The sequence below is a fragment of the Falco naumanni genome, chromosome Z (genome assembly GCF_017639655.2).
Source record: "Falco naumanni isolate bFalNau1 chromosome Z, bFalNau1.pat, whole genome shotgun sequence".
Taxonomy (NCBI): domain Eukaryota; kingdom Metazoa; phylum Chordata; class Aves; order Falconiformes; family Falconidae; genus Falco; species Falco naumanni.
This window is the reverse complement of record NC_054080.1, coordinates 32072216-32089792: the sequence shown is the minus strand read 5'-3', so window position 1 is coordinate 32089792 and position 17577 is coordinate 32072216. Positions and strand designations below refer to the sequence as shown.

Genomic DNA, 17577 nt, shown 5'->3' with positions numbered 1-17577 from the left:
CAGAGCTGGGACAACGCAGCCTGCAAGAGAAGCATCAGGGGAGATCTTAACAACATTTATGAATCCCTGATGGGGAAGAGCAGTGACTGAGCCAGACTCCTCTCAGTGGCGCCCAATGACAGGGTGAGAAGTGATGGCCGCAAACTGAAATAAAGGGAATTTCTTTTGTATGGGGAAAAAAAAAGGGGAAAAAAACCCCTTCTTTTTACCCTAATGACAACTGGGCATTCTAACAGGTTGACCTGTTGAATGGTTGTGGTGTCACCATCTGTGCAGATGCTCAAAGTCTGACTGGACTCATCTCTATTTTAAACAGGAAGGTTGGACTAGACAGTCCCGAGAGGTCCCTTCCAACCTCATCCATTCTGTGATTCTGGGATTATTATAATCACTACAAGTGTTTCACTTTAATTTTTCTGGAGACAAAAACCTGTGGGGTCATTAGTGATTCTGTAAAGAACAGCTAGGTACAGTTCAATTTGGGAATGTTCTTTCTAGCTGTGAATCACACAATTCAGATTAAGGCCTCATTCTGAAATGTGCTTTGTTTCTGCAGTTTGGTAAATTATTACCAAAATTATCAGAATGATCCTAAGCCAACCCTGTTTATACAAAACCACAGGTCAAGTTTGCCCTGAAGTTTAGGTTCTGAGATACTACCAAATTTGATTTGAATAATATATCTTGACTACATGCCAAAAAAATTATATAATTGTTCTTTCTGCAGAACAGATTACTCACTTGCAAGTGGGGTAAAAAAAAGAAGGAAAAATGCACACCAGTACAGTATCTTGTAGCATTTTTATGTTGCAATTCACTGCTCTTTAAAGCACCCCTGTGTGAAACTCCTTGGTCAGACTCAGTTTCAGATCTCATTTCCTTCAAGTACCACAGAAGTAGAATCAACATATTTTGCATACCATTAAAAGTGTCTGGGTGTTTCACACAAAATCACAGAATGGAAGAGGTTGGCAGGAATGATTTTGAAGACAAAAAAATAAAAAAGATCTCCAACATAATTTTAATTGTAGACATCAGATCTAAGTTTCATCTGCGGAGCAGAAATAAAGGACTAGAAGCTTTGTTTTTTCACTGATTGAAATTTATTACAAATACACATATTCACTGTTTATTATGTGCCCACTGCATATGAGAAACAAAACCATATAGAACTAAAAGTGCTTTCAATAAATATCAGAAAAACTCTGTGATACACAACACAGTGCAGAATTCTACTGCAAGTCATTTAACCTCAACCAGGTATAAAACCCCTTGAATATGTGAACATACTTTCTTCACAAGAAGTACGTAATGCTAACAATTACATACTGGTACCAAAGTACTTCAAACCAAAAAGCACAAGCGCTTTCAAGACTGATCTCAACTGAAATGAGATATTTGAATTTGTTTTCACTAACAATCACTCCAGGCATACTTTGCAACAGTATTTTTAAGTTTTTTTTTTAGAGGAACAACGAAATCCCTCAAATGCCTTTAAATACAGCATTAAAGTTATCAGGCACTAAGACAGTTCAAGACACAAACTAATGGCTCTGCAAAAAGAAATGCAAAGGCTTCCAAAGCAGCCAGAGGCTATATCACTTTGCCCACTCCTTCTGTACAGTTCTCTGCAGGGTAAGTGTGAAAAAACTGCACATAAAAAAAATTCAACATGTCATAGACGGGAACTTCTACAGGGTTAGTTTCTTTTGCTGTCTTGCTGAGTCTCAGAAATCTGTGGGATCCCTTAGTTAGACTCTGCTTAGGGAAAAACTCATCTCCCTTACCTGATGGGTAACTCTTAGGCAAGGCAGGAACATCTCATATGCTCTCTGAATGTGACATCATGCCTTCAGAATAACAGAAGGATGCTGCTTTTAGCAGGCATGAAAACAAGACACAAAAAGCTTGAGAAATCAAAACCTTTCATTTCAGAGAAGCAGCTGCTTCAAAACTGAAAATAAATTTACCTCTAATCCCACAGCTCTTTGAATCTCTTCCCTGGGAGATATTAAAGCTAGTTCAGACCTTGGATACATAGCCACAAGAATCCTCATTTATTAAATACCATCTTTTTTTAAAAGAACAGATGTGCCTTAAGAACTTGTGTTCAAGTAGCCTGGAAGACTCCATATGGGTCACAATTGCAACTCCCTTCTAAACTCACACTCAGAGCCATTCAACACAAGTTTTCAAAAAGCTATCACAAGTTTGTGACTATGCAGAAGACATTGTAACCGTTAAACAAATAGTAAAAAAAAAACAAAAACAAAACCCCACACCAGCAACCTGTATGCACGAATGTTTTAACACCATGCACCGTCCAGAAATCCAGAGGTCTCCATGTCTCCCAGATCTCACTCCCTGTGTTACATTAGCACAATCAGCTTCTATACCTGTTTTTGGCTGCCATGATGTGGCCACATGTCAGAAAAGTGCATTTTGCTGGGCAACTGTCTGTGCAGTTCTTAATCAATCACCACTGCAGTTACATGTCAAGCAGCAATTTTTCCAAAAGGGTAACTCTAAAGGAAGGGCAACATGCTTTTCTTTGTATCCCCTATTCACCCAGTTTTTCCAGTTATGGGTTTTGGAAAAAGGGTCTCAAGCATGACCAGCTAAAAATTAAATATCCCCCGGTTATGCCCAATGCAGGCATTAGTTTAGATCAACATAATCCACACATGAAGATAATGTGAAGAACCGAAGTTAATGCAACAACTTCACATGCACTACATGGAAATTTAGGACAATGTTTCAGTAGGAGACAAACATGCCTCCTCTTCTTCTGACAGTACAGCCTTCCGTCTGGAGAGGGACACCATGGACTTTATAACAGCTAAAGAAATTCTAACAAAAATGCGCAAGGCAAGAAAAGCAAATGGGATTACAATCTGCATAAGATGGAAAATTGCTGTGCTAAATTCACTTAACAAGCATGTTAGAAAGAAGGCCCCAAGGCTTACACAAGGGTAGAGAGCCAGCTTGGCAAACATGAAGGCATGCTCGTTGCCACCATATTGAGCAAAAGGATGCAAAGTTTCCCTTTCATGGAGGAGAGCTGTAGTCCATATTGCAAACTGAAATATGCTGGCAAAGAAAGTGATAACACAGCTGACCTGAATGGCTTCTAGTTCATTGTGAGACTTCTCTGCAAATTCACTGGTCAGTTGGTAAGCTAGTGGAAGCCCACCAATGAAAGCCAGCGAAAGTATGTTAAGCAGTTCCATTAATCGTGTAGCTTTTGTTACATAGAGGAAAAGTGAGTGATGGACAAACCACAGGAGACCAATTGTTACAAATGAGCCAAAGTAGGCAAGGTAGTTTGGCCCATATTCACTCAAAGCTTCAAGAAGGCTTCCATGGAACTTCTCCCTTACTTCTCTGGGATCAGGGACGTTGTCTTCACTGTGGAGAGAACACTTTCTTTGCATATTACTGTTATAAAAACACACCTGCAGCAACACTGAACTATATTTCTTTACTGTGAGCAAGCAGGAACAACAGGGGCCCACTCCATAGCTCTCTAATTTGTAACTTAAAAATAGCATTTCAAATAACAGCTCTGCAAATAAATCAGATCTGAAAGGAAATCTGAAAATAAGTTGGCATTCTTTAGGTTAATGTAATAAAGTTGCCACAGTGACTAAACAGCTTTTGTTGATAAAAGCCCTTTATCTGAAAACACAACTAAGCAAAAAGGACACTTTCTTCTTCAAGACTCCCCACCCCAATATACATTACAGGGATGATCACTTCTGCTGAAATATGGCCATTAGAAGTATCTTTTGTTTGTGTTCTGTATCTTTCCAGAAAATCATACTTAAAGTAACCACTGCAGGTTTTAGAAGTCAATGTTTGGTTAATTTTATTTCCTCAAATATTTTATACAGACAAATGTTAGTATTGTATTTAACAACACAAAGTGTAAGAAGTAACACAAAGCCTTACCATATATCCAAAATGAGCAGGGTTGCTACTATAGCATAGACTCCATCACTGAATGCTTCTACCCGTTCCTTACTCAGAGGCTCGCTGAGGTAAAAAGTGAAGGTTTCTAAGCTATGGTGTTCCTCTTCTTCCTCTCTCTGACCTGGAAACAAATTCAGACGTTTACTAACGAAAGACAAAATCAGGTGGTATAAAACAAAGTAGTTAAACAACCTACTGTGACCTCCCTTTGTCTTTCTTCCCACCTGCCAAAAGTATTTCTGTAGAAGGGAGGGTGCCATTCATTCACACAGCTGTCACTCCACTTTTTTCAGCAGCTGTGCCTCTCCCTTAAGCTCATGTTGCATTCAGGACAAGTGCTTCAGTGACAAAAAAGCCCTGTCCTTTAAACTGTATGGCAGACTGTTTCCACCAAGTGAATAATGACTCAAAGGTCTAATCGAACAAAATGTTTGAGCTAAACAGACCAGATGCTGTGCCAAAGACATGATCTGTTCAGCAGTTCTGTGGTCAGTTTATATTGCTATCAAAGAGGAACACTCCACCTTTTGGCCAAGTAGGTTGCATGTTACCACCTTTTCCTTTATTTTGGCACTGGCAACTTCCCTCTCAGCAGAGTTTAAGAGCAGCTCTGGCTGTCGGTGTCATTGTGCAATTGTTAGTGCTGACACAAGGAGGGTAGAAGAACATAAGCAATGAGCATGAGGGAAGGAAGCATGGATTTAGGCTGACGTAAGCAATGTGTGAGGACCTTTAGACCATAGCAGTTAGATTAATGAGATGTAACACCCTAAACAGTTAATTACCCTGAAGAAGTTTGATTTATAGGTGCTCTTCTTGCCAGTTTGAACATGTGGGAACATACAGTATTGCTGGGAAGAAAGCGATACAGGCATAGAGCTTGCTTCCTATATTCTTCAGTACCCACCTTCCCTTTTTAAGAGGGAAAAGGAATGGATTGCCTGCAGCCATCATTCATGTACTTGTGTGTGTGGGCACGCATGTGCATGTTCAGGACAAACCAGAGAAGTTTCGCACTCAGAAATCATCTTTGAATGTGTTCTGCCTTACACAAATCTTGTCACAAATTAAGGGAAACCAAGGAGCAAAGGAGAAACTGTTTGGAAGCACAGCAATAAACCCCAAAATTATGTTCCAAGCCTGAAAATGGAAGTAGAACTAAAATTACTTCATACCAGGCCGTTTGGATAACATGTTGACAACCTAGTAACATACCTGAACATACATACAATGAATATTGTTACTCACCAACAATCCTGGTTTTACACCATGTAATGAATCGAGTGAGATGTGGAAAAACAATTACGAGCCCAAGAAGTACATAAGACTATGGAGAGAAAAATGAACACAGTTTAAATTTAGTTATCAAAATATAAATTACCTTCCAAGTCTCATATGAAAATACTACTTCAATCTTTAGGTATAATCACATTGAGAAAAACAAATCTTGACTTTATGACATGGAAACTGCTCACCTGAAATGCACATGCACCTCCTGAATATTGCATGTGCAAACTAATACTGCTTTTTGATAGCTAATTTAGTACCAGTAATGAAGCAAGCTAAAACAGGAAGGGAAATAATTCAGCTAACAAAAATTCAGTAATGCCTTCTCTTTAGAAGCTGGAGAACGATCCCATATGATCCTTATGGGACCCCTCCGACTTGAGATATTCTATGATTCTACTACTTGTGTCCCAAAGACATCACAGTGGTTCATAGGCTTTGTACAGGTCTAAGCACAACAGCAACTTGGAGACAATCGTCACTGTTATTAATATTAAAATATAAAACACTAATAAACAAGGTGAGGGAGAAAAGGGAAGTCATGGTGTAAGAGAACATATTTTCAGTTAAAATTAGGCCTTTTCACATTTGGACTTGTAACTGTCCCTTTTATCAACAGCAACCCGATTCCTCCTAAATCAGGGGATTATTTAAATACTGTTAATTCCCATGGAATCTTTCTCAAAGTTCAGTTCAATCCACCTTTTTCTAAAGAACAAAAGAGAGGAAAGGAAGCTCAGGATACATCCAAAAACCTAGATTTCAGTTCCAAGTGAGGGTTCTGAGAATGATAAAAGCTGTTAAGTAGGAGCAGCTCACTGCCATTTAATAAAGGTGGCAGAGAAAAAGGCTGTGTAAGAGCAGGCCTTAGCCGAAAACATTTGGTTTAAGATGCAGGCTGGTTAACTGCCCTGCTTATTCTGTTTGTTCTTACACCCTGAATTAGTGCAGCAATTATATTCACTTTCTTCAATTTGTGCACACTGGTGCAATGTAATGAGTATTTCATATAACCTTTCACATTACCTCACTGACTTCTAATAAGCAAGGTGCTAAGTTACAGCTTAGAAGACCTGCTTCTAATGAAGAGAAGCAGTAAAAAAAATCAGGCGAAGCAAGTAAGGCTAATACTGTAGCAGAATATTCTTTCAAAACTATCCAAACTCATGGATCAAATTATGGATTGGTATCTGTGATTTCAACACCTTCAAAGCAAAACAGCAGCCATGATTACAACCCCACAGAGATGGCAACTGATAAAGTCTGTGTTATTTAGCATGGAACTCACTATTTTAATACACAGTCCTAAATAATACAACTGTTATAAACCGCTGCATCAAGGTTTTCAGTTAGCTGGGAGAACTTACCAAAGGAATAAAGAAAAAAGAAAAGATGGCTGCTAAAAAGCATAAAACTGGTCCTCTTAGGATAATCTTTAAGATACGACGTTTATAGAAATTCTGATTTTCAGACACCTGTATCTCATGATTCAGTAAATGTGGGTGATAGAATCCATATACTACTATCACAGCCTGCAAGAAGAAGATAATTACTGAAGTTATTACATACCAATATATGCAGTAATGAAAATATAAAACTGTAAAACTACCAATCAACAAATTCCAAAGCACTTTCAACCTTATCCACTCCTACATGGAGGGCTGGTCTTAGAAACTCTGAAATTTCAAAATACACTGCATGTCAAGATTTTGGTCTCCTCTGCAGAGCCTGTCATGACCATGTGTCTTATATGAAAAGGAATTAAGACCTCCACAATAAGGAACAGAAAGCAACAAGGCACTGCACCAGGAGAAAACCAGTGCCATTGGACTGAGGCTAAAAGCCCATGTTCACTCAGCCATTGCTGCATGGCTTAGTAAGAACCTCAGCATAAATCAGTTGCTGTTTCCCCAAGGCATACTTAAAGAGTGGGAAAGGAATTACTATTCAGTGGATGTTAAGGCCCCGCCACTTCACAAGACAGTGGCAATGCAAATTTTCATCTTATGTACAGATATTGTATTATCACAACAGGCACAACTTTGAAAAAGAATGCTAAACAAACAAAAAGACATTTAGCAGTTTATATCCATAGTTGAAAAATGCTATTGTAGTTCTACTCAAGAAAATCTATTTAAAAGTGAAAACATAAATGGATAGCTCCAATACCTGTATAAGGCCAATGACAACAGCACAGACACTGAACAGGAAAATGCCAAAAGGTACCTCTGGAAAGGAGGCCATTAAGGAAAACTAGAGAAAAATGAAACTAGGTGAAATATTTAATTATGAAGCTATGTAGGAATAACAGTAGAGAAAGGGAAGCACTTTTCATTCAATACAGAAGCTCAAAAACTTAAATAAGACTTTGCATTTCAATATAATTCCATGAAATGTAATTTCTAACCACAAATACATGCAGGCATCACAACCAAAAGGCATCTGGAGAGGTGGCTTTGCTCTCATGTTGATACACCAAAACTCTCTGATGCTATGTCTCCATACTAACTACAGACTGGCTTGCAGCTCAGCACAAAGTTTAACAGTGTTTTCAGTGGACAAGATGTTCATAGCTGTGAAAATTAATACGCAGACACCTTTTTGAATGTTTTAATTTCTCTGTCTCCATGGCTTCCTGTTGTATTAATTTCTGCAGCTTCATTAGAGGGGGGGAAAAAAAGCGGGAAGTAGTATTAGGGTAACATTGACAACTTTAAAAAATTATTTCAGCTTCAAGGCAAAGTAGAAACTATGTGCTCTTGCTAATGAAGGTAATTTCATTGACCACAGCCTTATCCTTTGCAGACTAATATATAATACAGATATATCCGCGAGAAACAGGTGCCTGTCATATATATATATATATATATATGTATGTTCTACACACAATAAAAGTCAAGATGCATTTTTGCTGTTTTGTTCTGTGAATATGGTGTTCAGCTGCAAATATTCTTGCAAGGTCTAAAGGTCATCTGACCAGAAATTATGCGAAACATCAAATTCACAGATTTCAAAAATGAATGTTTGGCTGCCAGAATTAACTTTACTGAATTAAGTCAGAAGTTAATCCAAAACCTGTCTAGATTACAAAAGGAAAATGTTCTGTCACCTAAAGAGGAGCTTGAAACACAGCTAGTTCCCTTACAAAATGCAAAATTCTCATCAGACAACTTTGACATTTTTCAGTATGGCTACTTTTTTATAAGAAATCATGGGAAACGATAACTTTCCATGTTTATAAGTTCTCTTTTAGCATACCAGTTTTCTGCCAGGTCTATAACATGCAGTGACTGAAGGTTATAACATGTCCTCGTGAATTTTTAAAAAGTAAAGCTTAACGATTACAATGGATTCAGGGTTTATATTGTAACAACACTTTCTGGGTTTCTGAATATTTTGATAAAAGTCTTTCCAATTAAAGAAAGAAAAAAACTCTCTAATTTAAAAATATGTTATATTTTAGAAAAGTACTTACTGTGTATGGCAAGAAAGTTATGATCATCATACAAGCCTAAAAAAGAAAGAAGTGTACTGAAGCACTAAAGACAAAGCAGAGAATTCCCTCATTAAAGACATTTCCAGGTAATGGAACACAAACAGCTCAAATACTTGTGCTGTATCATGAAAAAAACCACATTTCTGAGGTTGCTGAGCTTTGACTGTAACAAATGGCTAGTTCTGTACACATCTTCCATGTTTGCTATCCAAACTGTACAGGTTTATTTTAGTAAACACTACAGTTTTGTTAGCAATACCACGGGTAGAAGTTTGGTATGGTTCTTAACAGACTTCTTTCTACAGTAGCAATGCCAAAAGTACCACACCTCCTAAACAGCTGTTTCTGATTGGTCACAAACATTAATTTCTTATGACAAATATTTCATATATAAAAAATCCAATTTAAAAAAAAGAACAAAAAAAACACCTCAAGCACAAAGAAATGCATTGCTTTAAAAGCTACATTACATAAGAATTACATGCCTTAAGCTAGTCTCCTAGCATTATTTCCTGTAGCGTTATCCCATGGAGTTTAAATGCAGTATTTTTATTACCAAAATTAAATTAACTGTGTAGTTGCACTGTCAGAGAACAGAATTTTAAACCATATCGCAAAAAAAAAAAAAAAGCTGAGAGCAAGAATACGTTCACCATTGCAGCATCCCATTACAACTATTAGTAACCAAGATATTACAGGGTTAAAAAACTTACTCAAATAAATGAAGAGTTTTTAAGCGATAAGATTTAGGCAAGTGTAAAGCTCAGAACACTGATTCAGGATTGGTCCCTCAGTGGCAGTTTTTGAAAGATCATATAATCCTCTGTTTCAAATAAGCTTCAGAATGACTTTCTAAGCAACTTAAACAAAGAAATGACTGAAAACATAACTGTAAATCAAACCTACACTTAAGATATTTTTGCTGCAAAAGACATAGCATTTCATTTTCTTAAGCCTGGAGGACAGATAGTTCAGCTGGACAGAGATAAACAGAGGTAAAAAGCTTTTGCCATAGGTGCCTCTCAGTTCCCTCAGATGACCTTCACTTTAACCTGTTGCAGAGCTTCTTTTGACTTATAGTAAACCATGCAGAAGTTAAAAGCAAGTTAGTTATCAATCATCCACTTTGGCAAGGAGTAATTCAAGCTCTCTGTATCTTCCTGACTTGGAAATCTGGTAGAGTTATGCTATGTAATTTAGAAACTTTCGGACATGTACATACAGACTTAAGAAAAAGTGACCTGTATTTGCTCATCAAACATCCAGCGTGTCTGACAAGACTCACCAGATTTAGAAGAGCGAGGACATCATCTATAAGCTTTATCACCTGAAACAACCTGGCAAGGCAAGGCAAGATATCATGAACAAGCCATCTCCCAAAATGTTTTACAACACTGTATAAAAATTGCACTTTTATAATATTATAGGGGAACGTGATTTAATTTCCTCCAGAATTTATGCAAGTAGTGCAGGTCTACCAAAACTCATTGGCTCAAACATGGCAGTAATTTGCTAGAAAAATTTGAAAAACGAGATACAAACAGTCAAGTTCAATTACGGAGCAGTTATTAAGAACCTCACTTCTATCTGAAGGACAAGTGGCATATGGTGTAGCAAACTGGCTTCCCCCTACCCCCACTCTATCCTTCCTCTACACCTGACTTTATATATAAACTTTGATGTAAACTTCACTGTTGTTAACAGCCAATTAATCTGTGAAGAAGTGATCCAGATGTTAGTTCTGATTGAGTCACACACCAAAAACCTAACAAGGCAGTGAGCTACAAATTGATATATTTCCTTGGAAAATGGAAGATACGGGGATGATTTGAGAGCAGGAGTTGACGATTCTCTGCAGGACTTGCCACTTCACTACAGGATTAAATGCAGCCAAGTCACAGGGTTTGGTTTGCCTTCTTCCATGGCAGTTTTGTTCCAGAACAACTCTTATCTTTTGCCACCTGGCAAACCGGGGACCGGACAGCCAGCAAACTGCTAGTGAGCTGCACAAGGCTTGGAGTCACATGACAACTATCATTAACTGCCAATTAATCGCCTATTTACTTAAACACAGGCAAGGCCCAGAACTAACTGGAGACTCGCAGCCTGTGCTCGCTGCTCAAGCAAATGCTTCTGAAGCATGAACAAAGGCAGACTTTCACCAGCAGTCACTGTTCACTGCTCACACGAGAACATCAACAAGTTCATTTCATACTCTGATGCCAAAACAAACACACAGGCACCAGCTAAAAGGCTGACTTTTAGCTTGTCATAGGAAGCAATATTGTGTAGGGATCTGAGCCCTGCAGTAGCACTGCACAGATCTTCCAGAGCAGATGCAGACGTTCAGAGTCTCAGATTTTTCTTTGTCTCATATGCCATTGTAAAGAGCTATTAATTCTGATTTTCTCTAAGTTTTACTTGAGAGAACAGAGCCAAGTTCACGCTGTTAGGGCCACAGTATTTTCAGAATTTTAAGGCTTAAAATTATTTCTACTGAAGATACAATGTAGTTCTTATTATGCAAAGAAAAATTAGCTTTTCTTCCAAACTGCCCCACACCTTGTTATTGAAACTCCAGATCCACAGAAGTGTCACTTAGAAACGATAGAACCAATCACCCTCCACCAAACCCTAAACTATTCAAAGGCTATATGCCTTAGTATTTACTTATGCAAAGAAAAGCAATGCGGTAAGAGCACTAGATGTGAAGTACCAGCTTCAAGTATCAAATTACAGGTTGCACACCTCTATTAGAATGCTCTCAATCCACTTAATTAAGGAAAGAATATAGTAACATTTGTAAATTTCGTAATTCACACAAAAACTGCCCTAATTCCACTGTGATGCCTGCATGTCAATTTCTTAACTACCACAACAGGGGCAGGTGACAGTGATCACAGCTCTATAAAATGCAGCATCTGCAACATCACTATTGATTTTGTGAGAAGCACTGCTGAGGACTAAGACAAGCTTTAGGCCAGCTGTACTACATCAGCTACGCAAATATTGCCCTATTTGTGTAGCATACAAAGTCATGCTTTTGCAGCATAATCAGAAGCTCAATTTCATCTAGAATATGAAGTAAAATGAAGAGTAACTCTCATTTAAAATATACAAAATGCTTGGTTTTCATTGTATCACTGTGTCAGTGGTGTAAGCGTACAGTTATTCACTGCTTAGGGTAGCACTTCTTTACAATGAATTTTTTGGTATTACCCAACAAAAGACAATTCAGAAATATATCAGCAAGACAGAAATGTTACCTCCTGTCCTTTTAAACAATACTTTTAACTTTGGAGTTAAATACTGTGTTCCTACCTTACATGAGCTGCCCATGCCACTGTGACTATTAAGAAGGTCATCAAGTAGACTGCAATTTTTGCGAGAAGAAGTTGCTGAATACTTTCACCGAGTTTCTGAAACAGAAAGTGACACCCAGTGACAGAGAAATGAAAGGTAAATGTTACATTGTGAAATTATTAGCAACATCTGCAAATGAGGAAGGGCATGCAGTCACGTAGCAGATTTTCTGAAAATGCCTGCCAAAAATGCTGTTCTCTTCCAACAATCTTTTCACTGCCATGCAGAGGAACTGGTTTATTAGACACCTGTGAGTATGCTGAAGTGTGTAGTTAGTGGCCTATGATGAACCAACATCTCTCTTTAATCTATAAAAGGGCTTCCCAATGTGATCCATTTACACACACTCTCTATCACACAGGTAACGTGACAATGCATTTCAGAGGAGGGCTGGCCACAAAATGGTCCTTTTTTTTCTTAGCACTGACTTCTGCAGTAGAAGCATCACACAGGTTTTCGTGTGATGATTGTTAACAAGGAAGAGGAAGGCTTAACCACAACAGATTTTGCATGTACCACCACAATGGCTTAAACAGACTCATGTGGCTATTTGCTGTGTTAGGGGTCATACTTGAGTTTCCTGTACTAAATGAGAAGAGATATTTGCATCTACATGTGTTTATAACAGCAGAAAAATAAATCCTGATTAAACAAAATCTTGTACTTTCTCAATTTATTAATTTATGTTTCCTAACATTCCTGGCTTTTTCAGATTTAATTTATTTTCTCTAGTCTTCTATTTCCACCTTTGCTTACTCTGATTACATTTATTATTAACCTGATCTTAAAACCAGCATTTAGATTGCACTATGTAAGTGGCTTCTCTATGCGAGGATGTATTACCAAAAAGATGCTTTCTGAAAGGTGTTTTAGTCAGACGGGCAATTCATTTCGCATTCAAAAGTGACTAGATAAATCTGTGGCCTACAATATACACCTCATTCAGGCTTTACATCACAACTTCTGCAGATTACACAGATCTTCAGTATTTAAGTTCTTCACGTCAAGTTCCACAGCTCCTCCCCCTATGGGAAGTTTCTGTTGCCTTTAGCGTTGCAAATCTGGAACTTGAAGTGGGGGTGCAAAAGTAGGATGTTACATGTAGTTGCAAAGACAGGGGAAACAGCAAAACAGAAGACGTACGGTACCTGATCGGGATGTATTTTTGTGTGAGCCACAGGCAAAATCTGAAAAAACAAAACCTCGTCAGTACAGAGCATTCTTTTCCTTACGGAGAGCTTTACTAAAATCCGGAAAACTTCAGGTGGCCGCTGATACTCCCGGGCCGGGCCGCTCCCGCTGCCCGCGGTGCGGCCGGCAGCGCCGCTCGGCCGCCGCACGGGGCCCGCGCCCCCCGCCCCGCCCCGCCGAGCGCTGCGGCCCGGGGGCGGCCAGCCGCGACCGCCGGCACCGGGCTCCCAGGCGCCCCGCAGGGCCGGGGGAACGGGCGAACACGGCCCCTCGAAAGCGCCGGGTAGACAGGCCCACGGCCCGCGCACGGGCTGAGTCCGGAGGGCCCGGTACAAGCTGCGGCTGCTCGGGGGCCTTTTCCCTCACGACGCCTAACGGCGGGCCCCGCGCCTCCCCGCGGAGCCAGCCCGCCCCGGCCCCGCCACCCCGCCGGCGCCGCCGCCCGCCCGGGTCCCGCGGCAGGGCCAGACCTGGGCCGGGCAGGCCCCGCGCCGCGGCAGGTCCGGGCGCTCACCATCACCGTGGCGATGATAGAGAGCAGCGCATCGCTGTAGGCCAGCAGCCGGTGCGACGTCGGCGTGCTGCTTCCCTCCAGCTCCAGTCCCCGGCCCCGCAGCGGCACCGGCTCCGGTTCCCCCGCCGCGCCGCCGGGGCCCGGCGCCGCGGCTCGCGAGGCCGACATGGCCCCGGTGCGCTGCGCCCGCGGCGGCGGCCGGTGGGCGGGGCGGGAGCGGCGCGGCCCCTCCTCGGGCGCCGTGGGGCGGCCCCCGCCGGCCTGGCCTGGCCTGGCCTGGGGGGCAGCGGCCTGCGGCCCCCCGCGGGGCCAGGGCTGCCGGCCGCCACTCGGGCTTCTGCTGCCGGAACGCCGCAATCCCCACGAACCGAGGGTGCTTTCCCCTGGGTCTGGGAGTGTCTGCCGTGACCTCTTGAAATCTGGAAGCCGAGGGCTGGTGCGGGTGGCATGGGTGGGTGGGCACCGGGGGGAGCAACCGCGTTACAAATGGCGTGTCGGTGTGTTACCCGCCGCAGGAGGTCTTCATAGCACATGTATGCACACCAAAGATTGCGCTCACTGGATGCTGTAGCGTCTGGAGACTCTCTGCTTTGTTTACAAATTGTATGTTAAAATCTATAATCTGAATTCCAGCGTAACTTGTCCCCACCTGGGTTGGGTTTGATTTGGTTTTTTACCCGCCTAACCAACCTTGTCCCACCGCTTCAAACCATTTGGCGTTTGCTCTATCTGTCACCTTCTGTCCTCTGGAGCTGTGAACTGGAGACTTTCGTTTTACGTTCAGGTGTTTATTCCATTGGCACATTTAGACCATGCCATAATGATAGTTTATTTGGCCCATGTAGGCCTTATTGTAGTTTCCAGCTGTGCTTTAACAAGTGATTCCAGCGCTGCTGCAAAGTGGTTTTGTTGCAGAGGAACAGCTGTGTTTTTTAAGTCTTCTGTAACTGAAAGGGTATTGAGGTCTTAAAGGAAACATGCCTGAATTTGTGAGAGGTTTTTGTCTGGCAGTGTCTTTGTCATCCTGAAAGTTGTATTTTCGGTTTCAAGAAAGCCTATTCACTGAATAATGGACTTCATAAGAGAAAACCAGAGAAAAGGCCAAGATTTAAATATCATGTAAAGAACGCAAATTACAGGGAGCAAAACCACAGTCTGATGGGGCAAAAATCCTCTAGGTTTGCACAAATTCTGATCTGAAAATACACTGAAGATACAGTTTAATTCATAAACAGTTGGCTCAGCTTACTGATGGGAGTTAGAAATCCAAGATGTTCTAGACTGAAAAGCTTCATGATACTGTGTTCTTGTAGTACAGGATGCTGCCTCCCGTAAATGGTAACTGGTTTTCCTCAGTTCCTGTATTAACTGAAGCTAAGGGTACAATAGCCAGATCAGAAATACACAGCTAAGTACGTACTGTAAATTGGAATGAGTTTGTTGTAGACTTTTGGGAAGGAAGAGCCCAGCAGATGTGCTAGAACTGCTGTGGAAATCTCTAAAATTCATAACTAGGAGTTGGAAATACAATCTAGTAAATAGTTGGAAGGACCTGTGGAGATCACTCAGCTGTGCCCCAGTCTTTGCTCAAGAGAGATGTTTCTGCCTCTGGTGCAAGTCAGTTCTTAAACCAGTTAGGGTATGCAAGAAAGTGGGTGGATGTTGTAGACCTGCCCATATGCCAGAACTGATCAGCCTGAGAGTGTGATATGCTTGAAACTTCAGGTGGTCTTCCTGGAAAGAAGAATGTGAGAAAAACCAGGAATCATGGCTGCACTCAGAAGCAGGAAGAGGCTGGAGGAAAGAGCTGAAAAGCTGGGATGTCTCCTCTGGGAAAAAAGGAGCAGCCAAACAGCTTTTGACTAAGTGTATGAGGAGACTCTCATCAGGCATTAGCAGCTGGCCTTAGGAGAGAATGGGCTGGAAATCACCTTGGAACAGCTTGTTGGAGTGCCAGGAACAGTCCAGAGAGAAAGACCTGAATACATTTGCCCATAAGAACAGCATTTCTTCCACAAAAGTTTCCTGAGGCAGGTAATATGAATGAATGGCATTTTCATTTGGGGCTGACCTGAGTGGTCTGAGCTGGAACATACATTGTTCTAATAGAACTAATTACAGAAGACTTCAGCTGTAAGATCTCAGAAGTCAACCTCTTTTCATTAGCAAGTTGAACTGAAGTATTGTATAGATGATGAGAGAAAACAGCAGAACTGTGGCAAAAATAAATTTGTAAAACAAAAAGGGGCAAGACTGGCTGAAATACTGAATGGGTGTGCCAAATATAAGTAGAATATGCATGGACTTCAGCTGGGACAGGTACAGTTCTGTGGCTCCAACAGTAAATTTTTGTGAGGTCCTGGGATGCGGAGCAATACTGAAAGTTCAGCTGCTGAAGTGATCCTGCTTTTAAAAGGTCTTACAGTTCATCTCGCTATTTTCCATAGCAGCTTTCTGAATCTGGTGACACTGATGGCTTTTTTTACACTTGGTCAAGAAACATCAGCAGAAGAGGCAAAAGAAAACATGGCTCTGACAGATATTCCTTGAACAAATTCACTAGTGATAGATAAATCTTGGCTGGGACTGCTGCCTTGTAAAACACAACCCCACTGCCACAGGCAACAGAACAGCTTGTTTTTAACTGAATTTATTGCCAATTAATGAACTTTTAATTACTGATTCTAGTATTGAAAAGAAGACAAAAGATCACTCAGGGAGAAGTGACCTGACTTCACTCTGGACACCTCTCCTCCCCGCTTCCTGACTTCAGTCCCTTGGGTGAGGTGATGGGGAGCACGAGATTGGGTTCAGTGTGTTGTCATTGCTTTTCTTTTGCTCCTCCATGTTTCTGTCTCCGCTCCTCTGACATGGGCTTCTCCACCATGTGCAGACCCCTTGGAGGCCTACCAACCCTGGGTCTTCTTTTGTGTGTCTGCCCCACTGTGGATGTCTCTGTTGTTGTCCTGCTCAAGCAACTTCTCTTGTGCCTGCTTTTTCTCTAGCATCCTCCTTCCTTCATGTCTCTTCTGCCCTGGCACCCTTCCCTATGCTCTAGTGTCTCTTGCCTCCATTTTTTTGGGTTCTCACTTACAAAGGTTGACTCTATTTTCTTTTTTTTTTCTTTTCTTTTTTTCTTTTACATTCAAGGCTAGGGTTGGGTATATGTATACCCCACATTATAAAACATGCTGAGAAGAATTTATTTTATATTTATATTTTATATTTATAAGAATTGTGTATAAGACACAATGAAAGCACAAGTATTTTAGAATGCAGCATAATTCATGCAGCATAATGAATTCAAGGTACAGGACACAGAAATTCTTCATGTGAGTGGTTCTCTATGCTTTATATGAAGTGTTTTATGGAATGTTTAACTTGAGCTCAAAGTGTATTTATTACACAGAATTGATACCTCCAGGCACAGAGATCTCTGTATTACTAGTTTATTTTTGTATTGTATCATAATAAATTCTGAAGCTAAAGAAAAGCAAATAAATAGATGATTTAATGGATTTCATAGGGCACTTCTGGCAATCATTAACTGTGGTTTAAAGTCTTTCTCTTTATTGCTCTCCTTCACAAACACTTAAGCAATCATTGTCCTCTGAGAATTGGTGTGTTTTTTGGTGTTAGGCGCCAAAAACTTTTGTTCCTGAGATACAAATAAAAGGGGCAAAATCAAAAGATGTGCAGATGATCTCCTTTCTCCAACCAGATCACCTCTTTCATCTCTTTGTGTATCGCCCTG

The 17577-nt window shown here is 40.8% G+C and overlaps 1 protein-coding gene across 3 annotated transcripts; it reads right to left on the bottom strand.

The window, feature by feature from the left end:
* Positions 1 to 1084: 1084 nt before the first annotated feature.
* On the bottom strand, positions 1085 to 14005 carry TMEM175 (transmembrane protein 175). Of its 3 annotated transcripts, XM_040580083.1 has the most exons (10): positions 13824 to 14005; positions 13267 to 13305; positions 12077 to 12174; positions 10041 to 10092; positions 8735 to 8770; positions 7429 to 7512; positions 6627 to 6791; positions 5221 to 5299; positions 3952 to 4093; positions 1085 to 3408 (listed from the first exon to the last, which is right to left on the bottom strand). In XM_040580083.1, exons 1-10 carry the CDS (start codon positions 13989 to 13991, stop codon positions 2745 to 2747), a joined length of 1527 nt encoding a protein of 508 aa, XP_040436017.1. In that variant the 5' UTR covers positions 13992 to 14005; the 3' UTR covers positions 1085 to 2744. The 3 variants fall into 3 exon arrangements, with proteins under 3 accessions (XP_040436017.1, XP_040436019.1, XP_040436018.1); XM_040580085.1 differs by lacking the exons at positions 13267 to 13305; positions 13824 to 14005 and adding an exon at positions 10469 to 10627 and having other exon boundaries at positions 12077 to 12144; XM_040580084.1 differs by lacking the exons at positions 10041 to 10092; positions 13824 to 14005.
* Between the last annotated feature and the right edge of the window lie 3572 nt (positions 14006 to 17577).